At 40.9% G+C, this 22,603-nt stretch overlaps 1 protein-coding gene across 4 annotated transcripts in view; it reads left to right on the plus strand.

The window, feature by feature from the left end:
• The window catches only part of ELAVL4 (ELAV like RNA binding protein 4), an 87,154-nt gene that overhangs the window by 19,970 nt on the left and 44,581 nt on the right, over positions 1–22,603 (plus strand). For 3 of the 4 annotated variants that reach the window (XM_065893397.1, XM_065893405.1, XM_065893421.1), the window contains one exon: positions 16,807–17,047. In XM_065893397.1, the coding sequence (XP_065749469.1) occupies positions 16,807–17,047 (241 nt within the window). Of the gene's footprint in view, positions 1–16,806; positions 17,048–22,603 lie in introns of those variants that run through there. The other variant, XM_065893413.1, reaches the window with a different exon arrangement.

Below are 22,603 nucleotides of genomic sequence, written 5' to 3' on the forward strand. Positions count from 1 at the left end.
TCGTGATTCTCAGAGAATTTATTTGACCCCCCTGGCCATTAGTTCACATTTGTTTTGAGTTTGATGCCTGCACTCATCTAAAATAAACAGAGCAGGAGGAGTGAAGAAAAGGCTTAAGAAAAGGATTTAAAAATATAGAACTACACGTTCCTCTTACGGTTTTCTCAGCACACTGCAGTCTGGTGAGTTGGGGAAGAGGAAGTCTCTTCTGACGTCCTTGTGCTGTCTCCCTCTAAACTCTCCTAACACCCTACCCCTGCTTCTGATGACCGATGCATTTAGTGGGCTTTGCTTGAATTCTTTCTCTGTGCTGTACGCTGGGAGCAGGAAGTCAAGCAAAATTCAGGCCCTGCTCTCAAGAAGCTCCTAGTCCTTGGAGAGACAGGCAGGTAGACTGTGACTGAATGCAGGGTGGTGAGTATCACAACAGAGGACAGAGAGGAGGTTCCCAAGATTGTGTGGGTCAGGGAGGCTGGCTTCAACTGAATTTTGCAAAATGGCAGGGTTATTTAGATGATGGTGGGAGAAGCATTTTAGTTGCGGGGAGAGAGAGCACACATGCAAAGACATGGAGGGGACATAACACGGAAGGGACATACAGCAGGAGGCATTCAGAGTAGGGCACTTGCCTTATTGCATTTTGGAACTTTGTTTACAGATCTATCTGCTAATCGCTCAAGACCTGAATTCCTAGAGGGCAGGTATCAAATGCCCTGGAACTCAATTATCTAATAATAATAAAATATTTAATCTTTGCCACATTCCTGTGAACTCTACCAATATTGAGAAAACTGAGACATAGGACTGTTAAGTAACATGCCCAAGGTCACACAGCACAACAGGGATTTGAACCTGGGCATTCAGGCTCTGGTGCCTGTGTTCTTAACCATTATGCTATGCAATAGGTAAGTATTTGAATTGATTTGATTTGAATGGATGTAGAAGTAATTACATGATAATGTAGTCTCTCATTTGTTTAAAAAAAAATAACGTGCCGGCATGCCAGCCTCTGACAGCTGTTGCAGCAAAATCTTAAGAAGCCCCCTTGGCTTTGGCTTTGGCTTGTGTGACATGTAGAAACTCTCACAGGTGGAAATGTTCTCTGGGCTCTTAATCGCCAGACTTTAGCCAGATTCAAACCCAAAGTGAAAATGAAATATGAGTTTAGGCCTGAAACAGAGGAAATCAGAGGTCAAAGGAATCTGGAGGTGAAGAAACAGAGGCTGTGAAGATGGCCTTACACAGAAAATGGAAGATCCCTGGCCTTAAAAATACAGTCTTTTGAGACAGTTTGAAAGAAGGTGAGGGAAACAATAATGATAAGTACATATAGCTTTAGAAGATGAAAGTGCTCCTACTTTTAAATTGATTTTGAAGAGGAGAGAAAGAGAGATGAGAGAAGTTTATGATAAGAGCTGAATGGTGGGGAACAGAGCAAGGAAAGCAGATTTCACTACGGAGAGCAGAGAGCCATCCATTCACTCGTTTATTCTACCAACAAAACCTGGAGCTGGTCCCTGGGGTTACAAATGAATCAAACACAGTCCCTGTCCTCAAGGAGCTCACAGTCCAGTGATAGAGAGAGATAGGAAGATGGAGAGTCCCAATGCTATGTGCTAAATGTCCGTGTTAGAAGTGTGTACAAGGGAGAGAGGAGGGAGCCGTGATGGGGTGCTGAGGAAGGTTGTGTTAGGCCTGTTGATGAGAGAGGAGGGCCTTCCGGGCCAGCAAGAGTGTTTTGCAGAGTGTGGCATGAGAGAGAACACAGTGTGCTCTGGTTTGTCATTGCTGGCCGCAGAGTGAGCTTTCTAAGGGCTTGTGGAGGTTATGGTGGGTAAGGGAGGAAGATGGGAGTCAGTAACAGGAAGACCCCAGTTCCAATCCCAGCTCTGAACATTGTGAGCAGGGGCTAGTCATTCTACCCTCCGTCTTCTCCTTGACTCTTAGTTTGCTCACCTATAAAATGCAAGTGGTGGGTGGAAGGAGGACATAACCCATCCATCTCTGAGGATCTTCATGAAGATTAAAAGGGGTGTTGGGTGTGACTGTGCTTACAAACTCCCCTGCATCTAGCATGTGATTTAATGAATTCTTTCCAGTGGCTTTGTAAGGGTTCGTCTCGTTTCTGCAGGGAGATGACACTTGCTGTGTTATCTCTGCACTTGCCACCACGCCTTTCCGACGGTGGCCTGGAAAATCCTCCTGAAGGGTATTTGGTCCATGTAGCTGCCCCTTGGGGTCCACAGGAGGGAGGAGCCATCCAAGTGGACCAAGAATACCCCCACTCTCTCACCCTGAGCAGGTCCATGTGGAAAGCCAGGAATGCCCTCCATATTCAGTATACAGAGCAGTGTGTCGATTTCCTGAAATATCCCGTGAAAACAAGAGGGTTTTCATTTTGAGAAATCAGAAACCCTAATGACTGCTTATTGCATTTGAAGTATCTAACTTTAACCCATTCACAGTAGAGAGTTTTTTAAAAGAGGAAAGTGTACCAGAAATTGTCTGTAAGTGTTAAAAATGGTGCTTTCATTATTCTTTTTTTTTCAAGTTCACTTAATCTCTCCTCCTTTGCTCTATATTTTCCTGACTGGTATTACTGTGAGAACTTATTAGTTAATGTTTGTGAAGCATTTTGAAAATGGAAGTAGCCATCGACATGGTGATGAGTAGTAACGTTTTTAAGTGTTCTTTTCTATTTCAGAAATTAAATTCCAGGGATAAATCGTACCAGCTCTCAGATTAGTCAACTTTGCCACCTGCAACACATTTTAATGGGCACATATTTTCAGTATGTTACGTTTTGGACCGGGAGAATGAACATGTATTAAGTGCTTACTGTGTGCTGAGCTCTGAGCCCAATGCCTTAAATTTGTTATTTTCAATCTTCACAGTAACCCTGCAAGGCAGACAGAAAATTGTTCGCATTTTTCAGATGAGTAAATTTGAATTGCACCTCAGAGAGTCTTAAGTGGCTGAGCCAAGGTCAAGGCTGGAGCTGGTTTTCAAACCCAGATCAGATAGACTCCAAACCTCATGCTCTTTCCATTATACCACGTAGAATTTTGAATTAAGATCTTTCCAGTAACAACAATTTATTTGGCAGTATTTACTGACTAATAGCAGACACATAGCCTAGAATGTTTTTAATCGGATTAGATCATTTACTTTCTCTGAGACTACTGGGTTGCATTTTATGCTGATAGGAATTGTTTCCTCAGACGTGGAGGTTTAGGGAAGGGCACAGAATTTGGTTTCAGACTTGAGTTCAAGTTGCGGTTCTGGCTGAGTGACAGTGGACACTGCCTGAAGCCTCATTTCTCCATCATGTGTAAAGTGACTTCACTTCTTCAAGCCTCAGTTTCCTCAGCTGTAAATGAGAGGAGTGACAATTACCTACTTTGCAAAGTTGTGGGAGAATTAAGTGAAGTAAAGTACGTGGAGATACCTATTACCATTTATTGTGTGCTAACTGTTGGCAGTATGGGACGGACTTCGTGGTAATTGCTTGCCTAGACATTTTCCTGTGTAAACCAAACAGGATCTCCGTTTATTGAGCCTTTGCCATATTCCAGGCAGGGACTTTGCTAGGCACTTTGTATGTGCTTCTCCATTACCATATTTATGACATTATATAATAATTACTTATTTACTTATTTATTTACTTCCTTGCAGGCAGGAACCTCTTTTATTTCCTTTATATCCCTGGCATTTAACATAATGGCTTTTGGCTCATGGAAGGAACTCATTAGTGTTAAGGAAGTTGGCTTGGCTTTTGTTTCTTTATACTGCTTTTCTTCTTTTAAAAGTTAACTTCAGTTGTGGGAGGGGCTATTCAAATGGAGCACTATATTATCATTAGTAAATTGTGACTTATAACTTGCTTTAAAATATGCCTGTAACTAAAGAAGTTTAGGTTGCACTGATTTGACAACAGCTGATTCTGAATATCTGTTAGTCTTTCACTCTTTTAAAAGGTAAATTTCTGGGATAAAAAGAATATATCAAGAGTTGGAAGAGTTTGTAAGCAAATTTACTTTGTGTCTGTGATTTCAAAGGAGATGGTTACCCTACTCAACTCTTTTCAGTAACCTTAGTGTATCATAATTTGGATGTGTCATATCTAAATTATTAGGGACATATTAAATTAGTCCTAAAAGGGTCTTATCTGAGAATTATATATTTTGCAGTTTGAATTTTATTATAAAGGTAATAATTTTGAACTTTACCGTGTGTTTTTAAAAGGCTTATTATTTCTCAATTTTTAAAATGCCAGTTTGACTCTTGCCCAATTAATATGAATTAGTGAGATTTCAAGAGCATGTTTTGATAAAGACAAAAGATTGTTTGTGAAGACAGAAATATTAACTTACTTATCCTCTGTTCTAATCCAAAATTTTCTGTTGTTATGAAGCAAATCATAATGCATACAGTAGGAGATTTTTAAAAATAGAACAATGAGGAGATTGAGATTAAGGAAAACTAAGAGAATTTTAAAAATCAGATAAACTCAGGGGTGAGGTTTGTGCTTAAAAAAAAAATCAAGTTTGCACTGAGGTCATATGCTCTTTCTTTACACATAGAAGACTACAGATTTGTCACCCATTTTCCTACAATATTACAAAGAGGGGACCCAAAGAATTACAGGATGCAGCATCCATAAAATAAAAGTAAACGCATCACACAGATAATAGAGAATATTAGTGGTTCATTGCCATAATAAAGTTATTTGCCTCAAAGCAGATAGAAATATTCTGATACTTGGTATTTGTGATTTTTTTTTTTTTTTTTTTTTTGCCTCCGCCTTGCTTCTCGTTCATGAGATTTTTATAAATATGTATTAGGAGGATCTCCGTATGCAGGAAAGAGAGAGAGAAAAACTCAAAAAGCATGGCGTGGAATGCTGCTTGACAGTGTCATACATTCACAAGATGTCCTTGAAGATGGAGCACAGAACAGAGATCAGGGAAATTTTGGCAGCTGCAGTTGGGAAAATAAATGGCTGTTGTGTGATTGGGCAGATCCTGAAAGCAGGCTCCTGCTCAAACCATGTAATTAAGAAAAGTGGGAGCTTTTGTCCAAGAGCAGAATGTTCATAATATCAGAGTTTGTCAGCAGGAGCTTTTAGAACAGATCAGTACTTTTCACTCCCTGATCCAGGGAACAGTTTTCTTATAAATCATCCACTCTCCTTGCTGTCTTCATGAAGGTTGCTGCCAGGAGATAAGGCAGTCTTAGATTGTAACCTCACTAATGTGCAGTGATGTAGGTGAAGGGGAGACCAAATCAGAGACTGTTTCAAGAAAGGCGATTTTTATTCATTTGGGCTCCTATGTAGAAACAAGCAGTGTGGCCAAGGAGAGATCCTGCAGGACAGCTCTGGGAAGGAGATGGAATCATTTTTTGTTTGTTTGTTTTTATTTTTGTTTTGCTTTGTTTTTTGAATTTTATTTTTTTATACAGCAGGTTCTTATTAGTCATCCATTTTATACACATCAGTGTATACATGTCAATCCCAATCGCCCAATTCATCACACCACCACTACCCCACCCCGCCACTTCCCCCCCTTGGTGTCCATACGTTTGTTCTCTACATCTGTGTCTCTATTTCTGCCCTGCAAACCGGTTCATCTGTACCATTTTTCTAGGTTCCACATCTATGCGTTAATATACGATATTTGTTTTTCTCTTTCTGACTTACTTCACTCTGTATGACAGTCTCTAGAGAGATGGAATCATTTTTAATACTGTGGCTCCGAACTGGTTTGAAGGATTTGACATTTTCTTTATTTTTTAAAAATAGCTTCCTTTCAGATTATAAAAGTGCTATATTTTCATTGTAAAACAAAAAACCAAAAAACTAGGAAGATAGAGATGGAGACAAGTATAACAATCACCTATAATCCTACTATTTATTATTAACATTTTAATTTTTCCCTCCTACTCTGTGCATGTTTATATAATTGACATAGTCAATTTCTTTCTTTTTTTTTTTTTTTTTTTTTGCGGTATGCGGGCCTCTCACTGTTGTGGCCTCTCCCGCTGGGAAGCACAGGCTCCAGACGCGCAGGCCCAGCGGCCACGGCCCACGGGCCCAGCCACCCCACGGCATGTGGGATCCTCCCGGACTGGGGCACAAACCCGCGCCCCCCGCCTCGGCAGGCATACCCTCAACCACTGCACCACCAGGGAAGCCCGACATAGTCAATTTTTTATTTCACCTTTTTTCTACATTGATTACAAACATTTTCTCATGTTATAAAAACCATTATAAACATAATTTTAACAGTTGTGGAATACCATGTCATAAAATAGGTGATAACTTACTTAGTCACCCCCTCTTTTGGGGCCTCAGGTTGTTTCTATTTTTTCACACTTCTGGGTACACTTTTCTTAATATACCTTGTTGTGCATACTTTTGGTCTACAGAATTCTGGATTCTTTTCTGAGCTTCAGAATGGATCATCGGTCCAAGAATATGAACATGAGGTTCAGAAAGGTTGTGCCAATTTATATTTATTTCCACCAATAATGATGAGAGAGAGACTATTTCACTGCCCTTCAAAGCTTGACACTTGCAAACTTTGAATTTCTATCTATGTTCTCTGTAAACATTTTGTCCACAAATAATTCACATCTACACTTCTCCCAGCCCAGGTCTGCATTCTCACCAACGCTGGTTTCCTAGAGTCCAATTTTACTTGCACCCACTTGCTTTCCCAGAGAGTGTCCCTTTTTCTAATGTTTCTTTCTTATACAAAAACAGAAAACGAAGTCAGTGAAGGAGGAAGTTATAAATAAAATTTCAAGTGTGATACAGGAATTTTCAAATTTAAAACTACCCTATCAGATTGTTGTTCAAGATCTTTTCACTAGTGAACATACAGATATAATATGAGGCTGTGTGAATCGTCCATGGGTCTAATTTATACATCGGCCACTTATACATGCACTGAGGTGCTGAGAACCTTTTTGTTTCTCTCAGTAACTTTGGCTTCAGAATGTCCCCAGATAATCTCTCTCCTTCGAATTAGAAGGGCTGTTGGCATTATACAATTCCTCTTAACAAAGAGAAGGTTGCTCTGTGCAGATTTTTCTAGATACTAACTCCCTCCACTCCCCTCTGCTCTCCTCCTTGTCTCTACCCCAGCTGTGTTAAGAAAACAAGGTTAATTTTCAAAATAAAAAATATTTTAAGTAGATATCTGAAGAATTCAATCTGAGTGTGCACAAAACTTAAATTCAGAGAAGTGACCCAATGCTTTAAATCATGATATAGATACAGAAGAACATGTGGCTTTTTACAGCTGAATCTTGGTGAGTTTGCTCATACTCTGAGCCACTAGCCAGGCATTTTATAAATATACAGTACTTATGTTTACATGAATTGTGCCACTGGCTACTGTTTATGCGTTTAATCAGAAGATAAGTCAGATTTAGTCTGTGGAAAGTTTTACAAGTGACTCATTAATGTTCTCTGTATGGAAGATGAAGATAACATATATTCCATCCCAACTGGTTCCCATCCCAACAGGAGCCCATAGCTTAATATTAGGCATTTTGGTTATTTTGTCTACATTAAACATTCAGAGTTTGGGGGCTTAGGGAGTAGAATGGGAAAGGAGTTGTTTTCCAGTTGATTTTTTTATTAGAGCTGATATTTTTGCAGGAAGCCTGAGCGCTTGCCCACGAAATTGCATTTATATTAAAATGAAAACATTTGTCTTTTTCAAATATGCCTTTAATGAAGAAATCCTATTGAAAGTTTGGGATTGTATTTACTTATTGGCCATTTTGGAAAAGAAGACTGAATAGGGCCGTGGGGGTGGGTGTCGTTTGAAGGTTTCCCTGTCTTTATAATGAACTGGATGATCAAGCCATCCCTCAGCTCTGGAGAGCTTTCTGTAAAAGTCTGTTAAAAACCAAATACTCAGGGGTTGTACCAGGACTGCCCCAGATGGGCACACCAGGAAATCATTTTAGGACCAAACTGAAGCCTTAAAGAAACACTATAAGATGTAAAGGAGGCCAGTATTTATTTAGGAGGAGAAATGTATGTGATGTGTCTGGGGAAGAAGATTAAAAACTTGGATTTCTGTGAATTTGAGAATAATGCCTAAAAGACATTAAATTTTGATTATGCTTTTCATTAAATGCTGGCCCTGCTATTTTAAGTATTAATGCCTCTTATTCTCTCCAGCGGCGGCTGATTCTTTTAAAAAGCCCTGACTGTCAGCACTGAGAATACTTTTGCCATGCCTGGTGTTCATCTCCGGTGAAGAAGCTGCTGTTTCAAAGGAGTAATGCCTCAAGTTTACCTCATTGTTACACATAGTCACTTGTTTAGGACGTACGCATTTAGACCAGAAGCAGGACTGTCAGTTCAGTGTCAGAATGGCGTATGACTAGGCTATGTGTAATTTCATTTGCGTGCTTTTGGTGAGGGGGTGGGGCATTGTTAGACAAAGTCTGAAGGGAATTGCTTAAAAGAAAGGGGTGTATATGATTGATTTTAATTATTTGTTTACCTCCCCTCCTTTCCCATCCTCTCACCTTGAACCCTCTAAGGGCAGGGATCAAATTATTTTTCTTTCCCCAATTCCTCAAACAATGCCTTGGTCTATAATAGCATTCAATAAACTTGTCTTGAATTGAAAACACTTGTTTTAAAGATATGCTGAGAATTTATTACCACATAACTTCCTAGAGTAAATAGGTCTTTCGGGTTATTTGTACATCTGCCCAAAGGCATTATTAAACTGTCAGCATGTTTTCCTCCGTTGGAATTAAATTTTTTTTTTCTAGAGTTTTCTAGTTCCCGTCTAGCAGAATCTACAGAAACTTGGTACAAATGGTTTTGGGGGACCTGAGTGCAGTGTTCAGCCAGATTCCCCTGGTCCAGGGGTCTTTGTGAGTCATCACATATAATTTGGTTGGGGGTGGGTATATATTCCCAAGTTCCCTTTTCCTAGAGTGATCCCATCATAGATCTCAGCCCCTCCTCATGGGCCCCATTAATAACGTATCTCCTTCCCAGTTGAATCATAACCAGGAAAATGTTACGTTAAAAAAAAAATTAATCTGAAGGGACTTGAGCAAATTAAAACCTCTTGAAAAGGAGGAGACAGCATGGAGTTTATGAGCTGATGGACAAAACTTTAAAGAAATATCAAATTGGGGGGGGGGCGTGTAAGGACATTTTTAGTATCTTTCAAGGAGCAAGAAGAGAAGTGAGATATTATTCCTAAAAATAATATCTGTCTTCAGGAACACAGAGCCTGCTGTGTAATTTTCTAACTTTGGGGATTTGTTTTTCAGGCTTTTGAAAAGTGGGTGAGATGCAGTAGTCTGGGCTGCTCTACCAGAGTCTAACATAGTGCATGTCAGAATTTTATAAGGGTCAAGTGGGAAATGCCTACAAAGAGAATTAGGACTTTTATTTTTGTTCTCATGAATAATTTAAATCTATTTCTTTAATGGTTCGATTCAGTGACTGCCCTTGGTAAACATTATTCTTCATGCTCTTGGGAGCACTTGTTCTATTACATAAGGCTTAGCCTTTATACATAAATTTTCAAAAGTCCTTCCAGCATGGTAAAAGGAAACACCTTTAAATACTCATTAAAATATTTAATAAAATACATATGTGGATCGCAGATGTACACACCTGAAGCAAGTTTGCAATTAGTACATTCCTTTAGCATCTTTCTAGTTTGACATTTAGAGGGTGCTGAAAGTAGAAGGGAGAGTATTTGTTAAAGAAACACCACATTCCTGTGACCTTCTTAGGTTCTTTTCTCTTGATCCTTTTGACTGATGATGGAGTATCGAGGTCACCGCCCCACCCCCCAAGAAAATCAAAAGTTGAGGACAGCTGAGAGTGGTGTGATGGGAGTACAAGGGCCCTGCACTGGGCTCTCAGATGATGAATGTCAGTAGTGAGTTCTACATTGACACAGGTTCCTCTAATATAAAGTTGTAACCTTCGATTTGCCTTGTGAAGTAAATACTGAAAGTGTCAACTAGGTTGAGGTACGTAAATGCAAGACCATACAATTTATTGTCAGAGTGCCATTTCTGTGGAAAATACTGGAGCAAAACCATGGTGGTGTGGCTGACAGGATTGGTGTGAGGGCTATGGTAGGACCCCTGCTGTGCCAACGTGGGGTCTGGAATAGTGATGTCCTCAGCTGTGAGGAACAGGACCAGCCCTATAACGCTTACCTGACCCCCCCGCAAGCCTGAGCACATGAAAGCCTTGTGAAGAGTGGGGGACAGAGGGAGCTGTAAGAGATTCATGAGCCGATGGAAGAAATATTAAAGGAGGCCTTACGTACTTTCTAGAATTTTAGAATGGGTCTCGCTTAATATACTTAAAGGACTTTCTGGCCACAGGATGTGCTTGCTCTCTCCTCTGACATGTGGACCCTTCAGCAATAAATATTTGTCTTAATGAACGAATGAATTCTGAGGGCAAGAAATTACATGAAAAGAGTGATAGGGGACGGAAGGCAAGTTTTTGCCCTTTGATTATATTGCTACTCTTAGAATCAATTGGGAGATTTCAGTCTGAGACAAAGGATTGGCTTTAGTGTACCTAAAATGTTATGTGCATATATATTTTTCTGAGGAGAAAGAGCAAAGGCATTCACCGGCTGCTCTACAGGGTCCATGTCAGCCAAAGCTTCAGCCCTACTGCTTGAATGAATGCCTCTTAGAATCTGCATTTGAAATAATATCTAAGTGTATGCCTGGCATATAATAGCAACTCAATAAGTATTCTGTCCTCTTGTTATATGTAAGATGGAGATGACATTAATAAAATTATTGGCTTGTACTTCACAGGGTTGTTAAGAGGGATCTAGCAAACTATTGGACTTTCAAGGACTTTCATTCATTCAGTAGTTCTTTATGCAGAACCTACCAATTCTCAGGCCCTGTCCTACATGCAGGAGATACTATTATAAACAAAACAGATGTGGTCTCTGTACGATGGAGCTCAGAGTTCAGGTCGCCATTCTTTGTGAACTGTTTAAAGTACTCTACTCAGAAAAGTAAGGAGGTAGACATGTCTCCACACCTATATTCAAGTGCATTTCTGTGATATGGCCACCTTCACACCCTCCCCGAAAAAAAAGTAGAAGTAAACTCTCATCTAAGCGGCCATGTCTGCATTGTCACAAGAACACTCAAGTGACGTAGCCTGCAGGCCTAGGCTTAAGTCCTAGCTCTGTCTCTAACTAGCACTGTGACCTGTGCAAGTCACTTCCCCTTTCTGGTCCTCAGTTTCCTCATTAAAGTTACAGGGTTGGGCTTGGTGGTCCCTAATGTTCTCTGATGTCTGTCCTGCATCCACACTGTGAACTCAGTGAGGGCCAGCTCCTTGTCTTTGTTGTCTGTGTATCCCCAGGACCTAGCACAGTGCCTGGCACTCCAGGGCTCCATCTCTGTTCATCTAACATTCCCAGATCTAGCCATTGTGGAAATGAACCCTTTTTTAATGCATATAACCGGGCATGTCCAGGAAGTAGTGTAACAGATACCTTGGGCGGACAATAACAAAAGATGTGATTGAACAGTTAATTTAGGACCATTGGGAAGGACCCAGAATTGTGGTGACAGAGATGCCGTGAAGGACAGAGAGGGTTGGCTCTTATTTTCAAGAATATCCTGAGAAAGAAAGAAGCCTGGCGCCCAGCCTCTGCTTCTTACCCCCACTGCCTCCGCAGAGATAAACGACCCAGAGTGATGATCCAGCAGCTGCATGCCTGAGGCCTTCCCTCTCGCTTTTGTTGTATATTTTGCAGAAAAAAAGGGGGGGGGGGGAGTGGGAGGGGTGAGGTTAATGCCTTGAGTGTGAGTAATTAGTCATTCAAACCATCAACATTTACAATGACAGGATTTGAGTGCCTACATTGTTGTGCACTGCTCTAATAGTTTACCCCTGAAATTTTCTGCCTGTATAATGTTTCTTAAAATATATCACGGGAACATAAAAGATTTAATGCAGTGCTTTGTACAACCATTAGAGTTTGAAGTCAACTGAACCTCCTCAATGCTCTATCCTGGATGCTGACTCTAATTCTGCTCTTAATTGCCATTCAGAGGAGGGAAGGAAGGCAAGTCAGGGGTTTGGAACCTGATCAGCTACGAAGTTGGCTGTGAGACCCACACAGAATACTTCATTAATGTCCATAGGCACACTTGAGTAACTGATATATTTATTTGCAATGACAGTTGTGCTGTTAGAATATCAAAGGCCGTAGAGTAGGGAAGCAAGCTTTCTGATTTTGCCGAGCCGGCCTCTGAATTTATTGAAAGATGTGCTTCCCACTAATAGACATGTTTACCTCTGGTCTGTTTCCCAAGTAGAGATTATAAGTGTCCTCTCTTTAAGATCTATCACGTAACCTTAAAGTGCCACAGTTTCATATTCTTGCATTCAATATATTTACATCTTGGCAACTTTCTTATTTTCCAAGTAATGTTTTAAAATGCTCTTGGTTCACTTGTGTATCAGATTTGATTCTGACATTTTACATTTCTGATTCTTTTTTTAAGCCTGTCTTGCATCCTGGGATGCGTCATTAAGACCAGCAAGGGGTCTTATTACATGATGTGTATTAACACATTTGCAAATGTTTCTCAGCTTTGAAGCTGTACGTTTTTATTGAGAAAACTCTGTGTGTGTGCATATGTGTATTTTCCTCAGTTCCTTCTGAGTCCACAAAAGGATAACTGTGTAGTGTGTGTGCAGAGCAAAGAGAGCTCCATCTCCACGAGACGAGAAATGACTTGACCTAATTTATAGGTTTGTTTGGTTGAGGTACCTCAGTACCGAACACTGTATCTCATGATTCCTTGTCAGAGGTTTGGGCCCAGTTCAGGTTGTCGGATGTCCAGATGGGGCTCAGCTCCAGGAGTCAACATAAATTAGGAAATCCACATAGGATGTAAGGAGATCCAGAAAGCTGATTGGGGAACTGAAATTTCTTTGCTGCAGACTTGATACTTCTTAGGCCTTTCTGGAGCAGGGAGACCCATGAGACGTTCACAGAGACAAGTGCTTTCGCCACGTGTGTCTGTGAGTCAAGCATCCAGTGAACAAACGCCGAACACGGCTGTCAGGTAACAGCCTGCTTAGGTATGACTTATATTCTTCTTATGCCATCATTAACACCCACAAAGCTGCCTCGCCGCAGAATATTTTCTAGGTGTTTGTGCAAGAGCCGAGCCATGAGCAGGGTAACCTAAGAAAGTGGAGCAGCGAAGGTGTTATGTAGATTGTGGGACTGGCTTTTTTGCCACTAAATCAAAATGTAGTAGTTGGGCAGCTCTGTGGTTCTGCCACCCGAGCCTCCTGAATTGGATAAATCCTGTTTTGATTTTTTTTTTTGCGGTACGCGGGCCTCTCACTGTTGTGGCCCCTCCCGTTGCGGAGCACAGGCTCCGGACGTGCAGGCTCAGCGGCCATGGCTCACGGACCCAGCCACTCCGCGGCATGTGGGATCTTCCCGGACCGGGGCACGAACCCGTGTGCGCCGCATCGGCAGGCGGACTCAACCACTGCGCCACCAGGGAAGCCCATAAATTCTGTTTTTTAAGTTCCTTATTGAGTTGGCAGTGCTTCTTGTGTTTGTTGCCTGGACACCTGACTCAGTGAAGCAGTGAGACGACACAGCAAACGGAGGCACTGCACAGACCCAGGAGGCCGACGGCTTGGCAGAGCAGAAACCTGCCTCACAGCCAGCAGTTTCAGTGATGCTCCGTAACAGCTTCTCCATTAGCGTGACCCCTCCCCTGGGCACGTCGACCTCATTCTTTCCTGGGCCCTTGCCTCAAGGGCAGAGCAGCTGAATAGGATTTACTGGGTGCATTTTCTATCAGTGTTGAGGAGAGCTTGATTTACGATTCCTCTCAGGAACCCTTTGCTTTCTCCTTGCGGTTTGGACCAGCCTAACGCAATCCCACAGCTGACCTGAAGCCAAGAAAGTTGTGATGATTTAAGTGGAGCCACTTAAGTTACCTACATGATGGCAAAGAATCTTAGAAGCTTCCCACCTTCCTCAATCTGCCTTATTTCCATGACTCCTCTTGAGACTTCTTTTTTTTTTCTTTTGGTTTCATATCCCATTTGTGATTATCAGAAGAAGAAATGATTACAGTAAGGCTCACCTATGTAGGGCATGATGAGGAATAATACTTATGATGCTTCTAGCCACATTATGTTCTAGGCAACTTATACATATAAATAACCTTGCACAGTAGGCTTTATTCCAGTTTACAAAGAGGAAACTGAGGCTTAAGAGTATTGAAATAACCTGCCTGAGATCACAGAGCTAATAAGTAATAGAACTAGAATTTTAAGTCAGCTCTTCCCTTGGCTAAAAACTCATTCCCTTTTTACTACCACTATGTTTCAGATGAGTAAATAAGCAAAAAACAGAACAAAACAAAAGCAAAAAATGGTCTCTGAAGGTTGGTGAGGATGAACAGAAACTAGAACTTTCAACTGGTACATCTACTTAGGAAAACTATTGACAGTATGTACTAAAGCAGAATACACCCTATGACCCAAAAAATAGACTTCCAGGAATATTCCCAACAGAAATGTGGTGTGTGTGTGTACACCAAAAGACATGTATATAATGCCCATATCAGCATTATCTACAATAGTTAAAAACTAGAAACAACCCAAATGTTCATCAAAGTAGAAGAGATAAATAAAACGTGATATTTTCATACAATGGAATTCTCTACAGCAAGTGGAGAAGAGCAGCCTACCACTACACCTCACAACATGGATGACACCCAGACATAATGTGTGAAAAGACATAAAAGAGTATGTATTGTGTGATTCCATGTATGTAAAATTCAAAAACAGATAAAACAAATCTATGGATTAGAAGTCAAGAGTAGTGGTTACCTTTGGGGGTGGTATGAATAACAGGGGTGAGGACACAAGAAAGGCTTCTGGAATGCTGGTCATGCTCTGTATTGTGATCTGAAAGGTGGTTACTTAGGTGTGAGTGGTGTTTACTTTGTAAACATTCTTTGAGTTGTACCCTTAAGATTTGTACATTTTGCTACATGTATATTAGATAAACATGCTTATCTCCCCCAAATTCTTTGAGCAGCCAAATGGTAGTAATGGAAGCTACTAGTAATCAGGTATCTGCTAAGCTTTGGTTTCCTTGTCTATAAAATGTAGGGGATATTAGAATATGGCTCACTGCTTTCTTGTGGGGAGTCAGTGAGAGAAATCACATCAGGTGACTGGCAGAATGACTTCAATAAATATCAATGATTGTGGTTATGTTCCCACAGCTATTCAGGCACTTTACATACATCCTGTCACCAGATCCTTCTTACCACCTTGCAAGGCAGGTGGCATTGTTCTCCTCTTTCAAATGAGGAAAACTAAGGCTCCCAGAATTTGAACCCCTAACCCAAGGTCACACAGCTAGGGAATGGCAGAGCATGATTCCATTTCCAAGGAGGTGATGGTCAATTTCACGTAAGACAGAAACCACACCATGAAGGATGAGTAAGGGATGGTGCTAGGATAGAATGGAAAAGTGGGACTGATGAGCTGCATTTGGGGCCAGGAAAACTGGGTGCAGGCCCAGACTCTGCCCCACTTTCCTGTGATGACAGAGAAGTCGCTGGATGTCTCTGGAATTCATCTCAAACATGAGAGTTTTGAACTGAATTTTATTCCCTGAAGTGCCTTCTGGCTCTGTAGTTTTGTGATTCTCCATGTTTGTCATCCTATATACAAGGCATCTTTAGGACCTGGCTCCATGAACTTAAACCCATTTTTCATGTGAAACCTTATTCTATCAGTATCTTCTTGGGACTTTCCTGAATGCCCCTATCCTTTAAGCAGGTTTAATTGCTCCTCTGTTACAGGCCCATTGTCCTACTGTAGCCATGTGCCTTCTGTGTCCTCTGTGGACTGTAAGCCCCTTGTGGGCAGAGACTTATCTCTTTTAGTTGCATGCATGCTGCCTCAAACAGTTCACACATTCGTGGGAATATTTGTTTTATTAACTGTTTAGATACAGTGAAAGGCCTTTTTAAGTAATGTGTGAGAGGACAGCCTGGAGCTGTGCTAGACTTAAAGTGGAGACCTAGAGAGAACTTTTCCTTCATGTTTTTAATTTTATTTGAGGTCCAGGAGAAATAGTAACAGAGGCACTGGGGAGAAAAATTATTAGATAACTTTGTAGCTCCCCAGCATGCCTTTATGAAATCTGGTTTGATCAGTATTAAGTATCAGTGAAAATCTAAACCCTTCCCATATGGAACAACCCCACTTAATTTAATGTCATTTTACTTTATGAGACAGTTAATAAACAGGTACTGTATTTAAACTTGTGAGCATAGCCCTCTATATTTAGCTTTTTCAGCTTTAATGGAACTATAATTTTAATCATGATTATTACTTTACATTTTAATTATAATTCGGTGTGGCTTAAGTATACATTTCTGAGAGTGATTGTATAATGAAAACAGGAATTAGCTTTTCATTAACAAAATAATGGGAGAGTTCCCACTGCATTCTAGACTGTGCTCAAAATCTACGGGTGCGGGTGGGGGGTGGGGCTGGCCTAAAAATAACAAGGGGAATTTAACATTTTGGTTAAAAACATGTTTCTAAATCGGCTGTGTTCACAACCCCATCTCTTTTGCTCCATCCTGCTTTATCTTGTTCTCTTTCTTTACAAAAAATAAAATAAAATCTTGAAAGAGACTCTGTGTCTTTGAGATATCAAAAGGCTTACTATTTTTATTTTTATTTAGATAATTAGCACCATGGAGCCTCAGGTGTCAAATGGCCCGACATCCAATACAAGCAATGGACCCTCCAGCAACAATAGAAACTGTCCTTCTCCCATGCAGACAGGGGCAGCCACAGATGACAGCAAAACCAACCTCATAGTCAACTATTTACCCCAGAATATGACCCAAGAGGAATTCAGGAGTCTCTTTGGGAGCATTGGTGAAATAGAATCCTGCAAACTCGTGAGAGACAAAATTACAGGTATGCTCTTCTTCGATATTCTAGGCTTGGGATTCACAGCTGCGTTGTTCCATTAGATGTGCAGATCTTAGCAGAAATGCATATGTGTGGTGATGCCTTTTGAGTGTCTGCAGCGTGTATCCTGCATTCAAGGTCAGCGTGGGTACACAGTCATAAACTCATATGCGTATGTATACTACATGAAACCATATTGCAAATTGGTAGGACTGGGAAGCAGATAAAGATTTTGGAGCCTCCTCAGCTTTGGTTTATGTGAAATAATCCTTTGGCTGTGTCCTCTTTTATTCTTAATCAGCCACCCCTACCCTTTGTTCTTTAGTTCTCAGTTCTGCCCTCTGCCCTCCCTATACTAGTTTTTATCTATTTATCCCTTTCCTCTCAAACATTTGGTTTGCGTGTGTCCAATGTATTTCCATGTATCTGAAACTGTCTTTTAAAGGGGGCCATTGTGGTCACAACTGCCCATTGTCCCTGGGAGAAATAGGCCCCAAGGATAGCAGATGATTCTGGAATAAAACTACCCTGTAGTAGGAGGGAGATGCTTGATGAAGGTATTTTATCTTATTTATTTGTTTGTTGTGAAGATACTCTCTGAGAAGTCAGAGACTTTTTACTTGAAATTGAAACAATATCCTATGCTTCAATACTTGAAAGTTTTAGGTTCTGATTTTTTTCTAACTGACAGCCATTTATTGAGGACTTAATGTTTGCCAGATACTGACGCTCTTATCCTTTGGGGCTGGGGATGAGGGTAGTTTCCTTGTAATCCTTCTGGAAGTGGGAATGTTTTCTTAGAAAAATACTGGACTACATAGTGACGGCAGTGAAGCTACTGCTCTCTGATGCTCCCGTCCTAAAATTGTTCACACTCAGCTTTGAGTATTTGTCATTTTGGAAGGTTGACTTTTGTTTCCCTCTCTCTGGACAGTTTAATTGAAGAGCAGCTGGCCTATATAGGAAAAAGGAAACTCTAAAATACAGAGATACATGATCTTGATTTTTAACTCAGAGAATCCAGTGTATTTATGTGCATGTAGCTATATATATTCTCCATTTCTTCTAATTCACTTGTTAATCTGTCCATTTATATTATTTTGCAAAATCATAAAACTAAAATAACTGTCGAAAATATAAGTCACGTAACCCTCTAAACATAATTTCCTCTTCTGTAAAATTGGAAAAGAATACTTATCTCAAAGGGCTTATTGTGAGGATTAAATGAGAGACTGGATATATACTGCCTAGCACAATACCTATTGCGTAGCAGTCTCTCAGTAATGGGGGAGCGTGTTATTATTATAGGTACAGTTAGTATGTTTCAAGGAGAATAGCTAGAACAGAGAAATTTTATCAAGGTCTCCAAATGGGCCAGGGCTTTGGTGTTCTTATCCCAGGGCCCTGGATCATCCATCCTTTGACAGAACTGCCTATGCTCTCAGAAAGCCAATGTTTAGATTCTTGAAGAATCTTTATATAATAGGATGATAATTCAAACCAAATTAAAACCAGTTAACCATATGATTCTTCCTCCCACTCCTGTATAGAAAATGTATTTTTGGTGTAGCCTTACCTTCTAAATAGGGACTCTGCCAGCTATATTAGTGAACGTTATTAATTACCTTTTCAAAAGAGTTCCTTTAGAACTATAGTAAGATTTTTGAGAAGTACTGATTCGTGGTGTTGTTCCTTGTTTTCTAAAGACACATGTTTAAACAAGCAGATTCCTTTACTGAAAGAATGCTAATTTGGTAGTTCACTGAGTGTATTTGAATAAGAGTGACAGCTTCGAAGACAGCCTTTAATTTGGTATACAAAACCAAAATTGTCAACTTTGGTTTGTTTAGCACCCTCTCCAGCACAAGCAGAGACATAAAGTAGCATCTGAGCTTAAAGAAGAAGCTTAACGGATTGAAAACAGAAATACAATGCAGGCATAAATTTATAATTATGCATTTTTTTTAATTCAGGGGGGAAAAGAATTTTATTTGCAGAGAACTTATGGGAATGAGGCAGGGAAATATAGAGAGACCAGAGATATTTGCCCTCATTTGGCAGCAGTGTTTAATAAAAGTAGAACTTGTGGTTGTAAAGAGTGCTTATTAAATTCTTCATTTACACTACCTAATTAATTCTAGCATTTTAAATTAACAGTGAAACTGGTCCCTGCTGTACCATTCCATAGATGCAGCATATTTCCTCTATCCACCCGTTGTTCAGGTTTAATTGGCTATGCTAAAAGTCAGAGAAGGAGGGAGAGATGGGCTGTAGGGAGGTGGAGAAGGAGTGGGGATCGCTCTGATGGAAGACGCTCTGAGGCCTACATTTGGGGTTAAGTGATAACGCAGGCTGGGAGAGGTGAGGTTTCACACCAGCCAAGTTAAAAGGCTGCTGCTAGTGGTTCAGAAGTCAGGGTAAATGACATCATAGGTATTTTTGTTGCCCTGATTTTTAACATCCCCAGTCCCCCTTTTCCTCCAACACCTCCTACAGATCTCAATGCATCTTGATCCTGTGAAGTTTACAAGGAGTTCTAAATATCCAGTGGGAGGATTTGGGGGGTGGGAAGTGGCAAAGAGATAAGAATTCAAGATTAAGATTTCCCAGCCTAAACCACTCCCTAAGAGAATGTAATAGATTCCCTTAGAAGGTTCTGGCTTCTAATATTGAGAGAGAGAGTAAGAGAGGGGGCGAGGTGGGGGGAGATAGGGAAAGAAGGAAGGGAGGGAGGGAGGGAGGGAAAGAGAAACTGTTAATGGTGTTGCCAGTAGGCTGGCTTCGCTCCTGGCTATGGGTTGTCAATGAATTCTCCGTTTGAATTTGGGCATGGACTTAAGTGTTGTGGTACTGAGGACATACTTGCTATTATTTATCAAGTACTTACTCTATGCCAGGTACTTGCTAGGCACTGAACATACCTTATTTCACTTAACATTAAAAACAGCCTCCATTTTCTTAGATGAAAACACGGAAACTTAGTGAGGTTAAGTAACTTCCCCAGACAGCACAGCTATTAGCAGGTGGTAGAACCGGGATTCACCCCCAATTTCCAAAAGCGTGATCTTATGTGGAAGCATGTGCAGGATGCCCCTGCCTGTGGTACCTGAAGATCCCTGCTAACCCTCAGCCCATAACCCAATGAAACACTGGGTTCCTCTGAGTAGCAGTTGCTGGCCGCACTCTGCATGTAATGTACCATGGCTTAAAACAATACTCCTGGGCTTCCCTGGTGGCGCAGTGGTTGAGAGTCCACCTGCCGATGCAGGGGACACGGGTTCGTGCCCCAGTCCAGGAAGATCCCACATACCGCGGAGCGGCTGGGCCCGTGAGCCATGGCCGCTGAGCCTGCGCGTCCATAGCCTGTGCTCCGCAACGGGAGAGGCCACAACAGTGAGAGGCCTGCACACCGCAAAAAAAAAAAAACCAAAAAACAAAAAACAATACTCCTGTGTATACCGGGAGGCAAAGATAACAATATTTATCATCCTCTGGGGATATAACTCCGTCTTCAGTGGAGACCCAAATTTATGGAAAGTGCCAGGTTTAAGATTCACAGTGCTTTGGACATCTCTGTTAATATCTTCTCAGAGATACTAGATTTTCTTTTTCCAATTGGGAAAGGCTGCTTATCAGGATAATCTAGGTACCAGGGAGAGAAGACGTGTGTCCCAAGTCGCTTTTGTGTACAGCTGTGAACACAAGGAGGCTCTGGAAGCTGTGTCCTTTATTTTTCTCCTCCATCCACCTGCAGCCTCTGCTGCTAGAGAGGAAGGAAAGTGGCATGTGGCCCACAAGGATTTATGCAACTGAGGAACTCAGGCAAAGAACACCAAACCCCTGGTAAAAATTCTATTATTCCTGTGGACTGCAGATAATTGAATTCGTTTCTTTTTTTTTTTTTTTTTTTTTTTTGTTGCCTTTTTGCTTTTCAAGCTTTGAGATTGCATTTCCGAATCCAGGTTCCTAGATGATCAGTATTTGAGAGGAGGAAACATATGGCTGAACCAGGATAGAGTTAGGTGGCTCAGGGTATGTCTTAAAGCCAGAACAGCTGGAATGCTAAACTGCATTTTTATAATTGTCCCTCTTGTTATCACTTCTCTCCAAAAGGAATAGAGAAAGCATGGGGGAAACTAGCAAAGAAAAATCGCCAGAAATAAATCCGTGTACAACAACAAATAGTTTTGATCTGCCGGTCTAGATTGTGTGATTATTTGCATCATAGAGATAAAAAAAGGATTTATACTTTTACTTCATGTCACTCTCCATGTGCCCATACAATGCAGTTTTTAAGAGGAGTTTTCTATCCATTTCAGGCAAGTGAGAGCTCTGAAGCAGGGGTTTTGAGGACAGCATGGTCCAAACTGAACACTATCGATTATAAAACTGAATATATGGAGTGACCACTATATGGAATAGATTATGTGGGCTGTGGATGTCTGAGAAAGGGTGAAGTCTGTGTTAGTTGGAGCGGGGCGGCGGTGGTTGAAAGATGGGGTTAGGATTTAGGTAGAGGGAAGAAAAGCAAAGGAATGGAGCTAAAATTCCAGTCTAAGAACAAAAGACTTTTTTATTCCTCTGTGCTTTGGACAAAGGAAGTAGAGCTGGGGCGTGCCTCTTTGGAAGCAGTAGTCTTATATGGAAGCAGCATTGCCAGGTGAAGCTAAGCATACAAAAACATCAAGACAGAGTTGCACCCCAACGGACAAAGACAACACTTCCTAAACCCCACCTCTAATCCATCGCTTCATTTCTTCCTTTATAACACATCTTTGGCTTAATTAATATTATCATTTAGTGGAAAGAGCAGAATAAGGCAAAAAAGATGCTTCGCTACTGGAGACACCAGGGTGAATTCTTTGCCACAGGCTTTGTATGTAGAATCACACCTCTAATTAAAGGAACCATCTCAGTTTTGATTCAGTGACATTGGGTAACTTCTCTTCTTTCTCGGATTTGTGAAAGTGCTAATATTCCTGTATGTCCCTCTCAGGAGGTAAGATGTGGAGTGTGGACTACAGCAGTGGGGGGCTGGGCAGGGGGCTGTGTCTGTTAGAGCATCAAGGCCAAGAGGCATTACATGGGATACAGTCTCTTGGGTTAAAGAGGGAGAGGAGAGTGAGGGTTTTGGGTTACCTCATGTTACCTCATATACAAGGAACGACTAATAGGGACACTTTGAGAACTTAATTGTTTTGCTTCTAAGATAACTTTGTAAACAATAAAAGGCGCTGAAAAAAATCCTAAAATATGAAAGTGCTTTGAATTCACTTCTGAAATGTGAATTCAGCCCTGGGGTAAGTTTTATTAGTATAATTTCTGACAGCACCCAGCAAAGATGAATAAAAATAATAGCAGCAGCTTTTGTATGTTTTTGTGTGCCTTCTGTGTGTTCTGGGCACTATATTAAAAGCTTTAAATATAGTTGCTCATCTAAATAGTAAATTGGGACTTCTTGGAGATTCATAATCATAGCCAATGTTTACTGAGTACTTACTATGTGCTAAGCATTGTGCTAAGATCAATAAATGGAGTTTCACGTAATCCACAAGACAGTCA

The sequence above is a fragment of the Phocoena phocoena genome, chromosome 1 (genome assembly GCF_963924675.1).
Source record: "Phocoena phocoena chromosome 1, mPhoPho1.1, whole genome shotgun sequence".
Classification (NCBI taxonomy): Eukaryota; Metazoa; Chordata; class Mammalia; order Artiodactyla; family Phocoenidae; genus Phocoena; species Phocoena phocoena.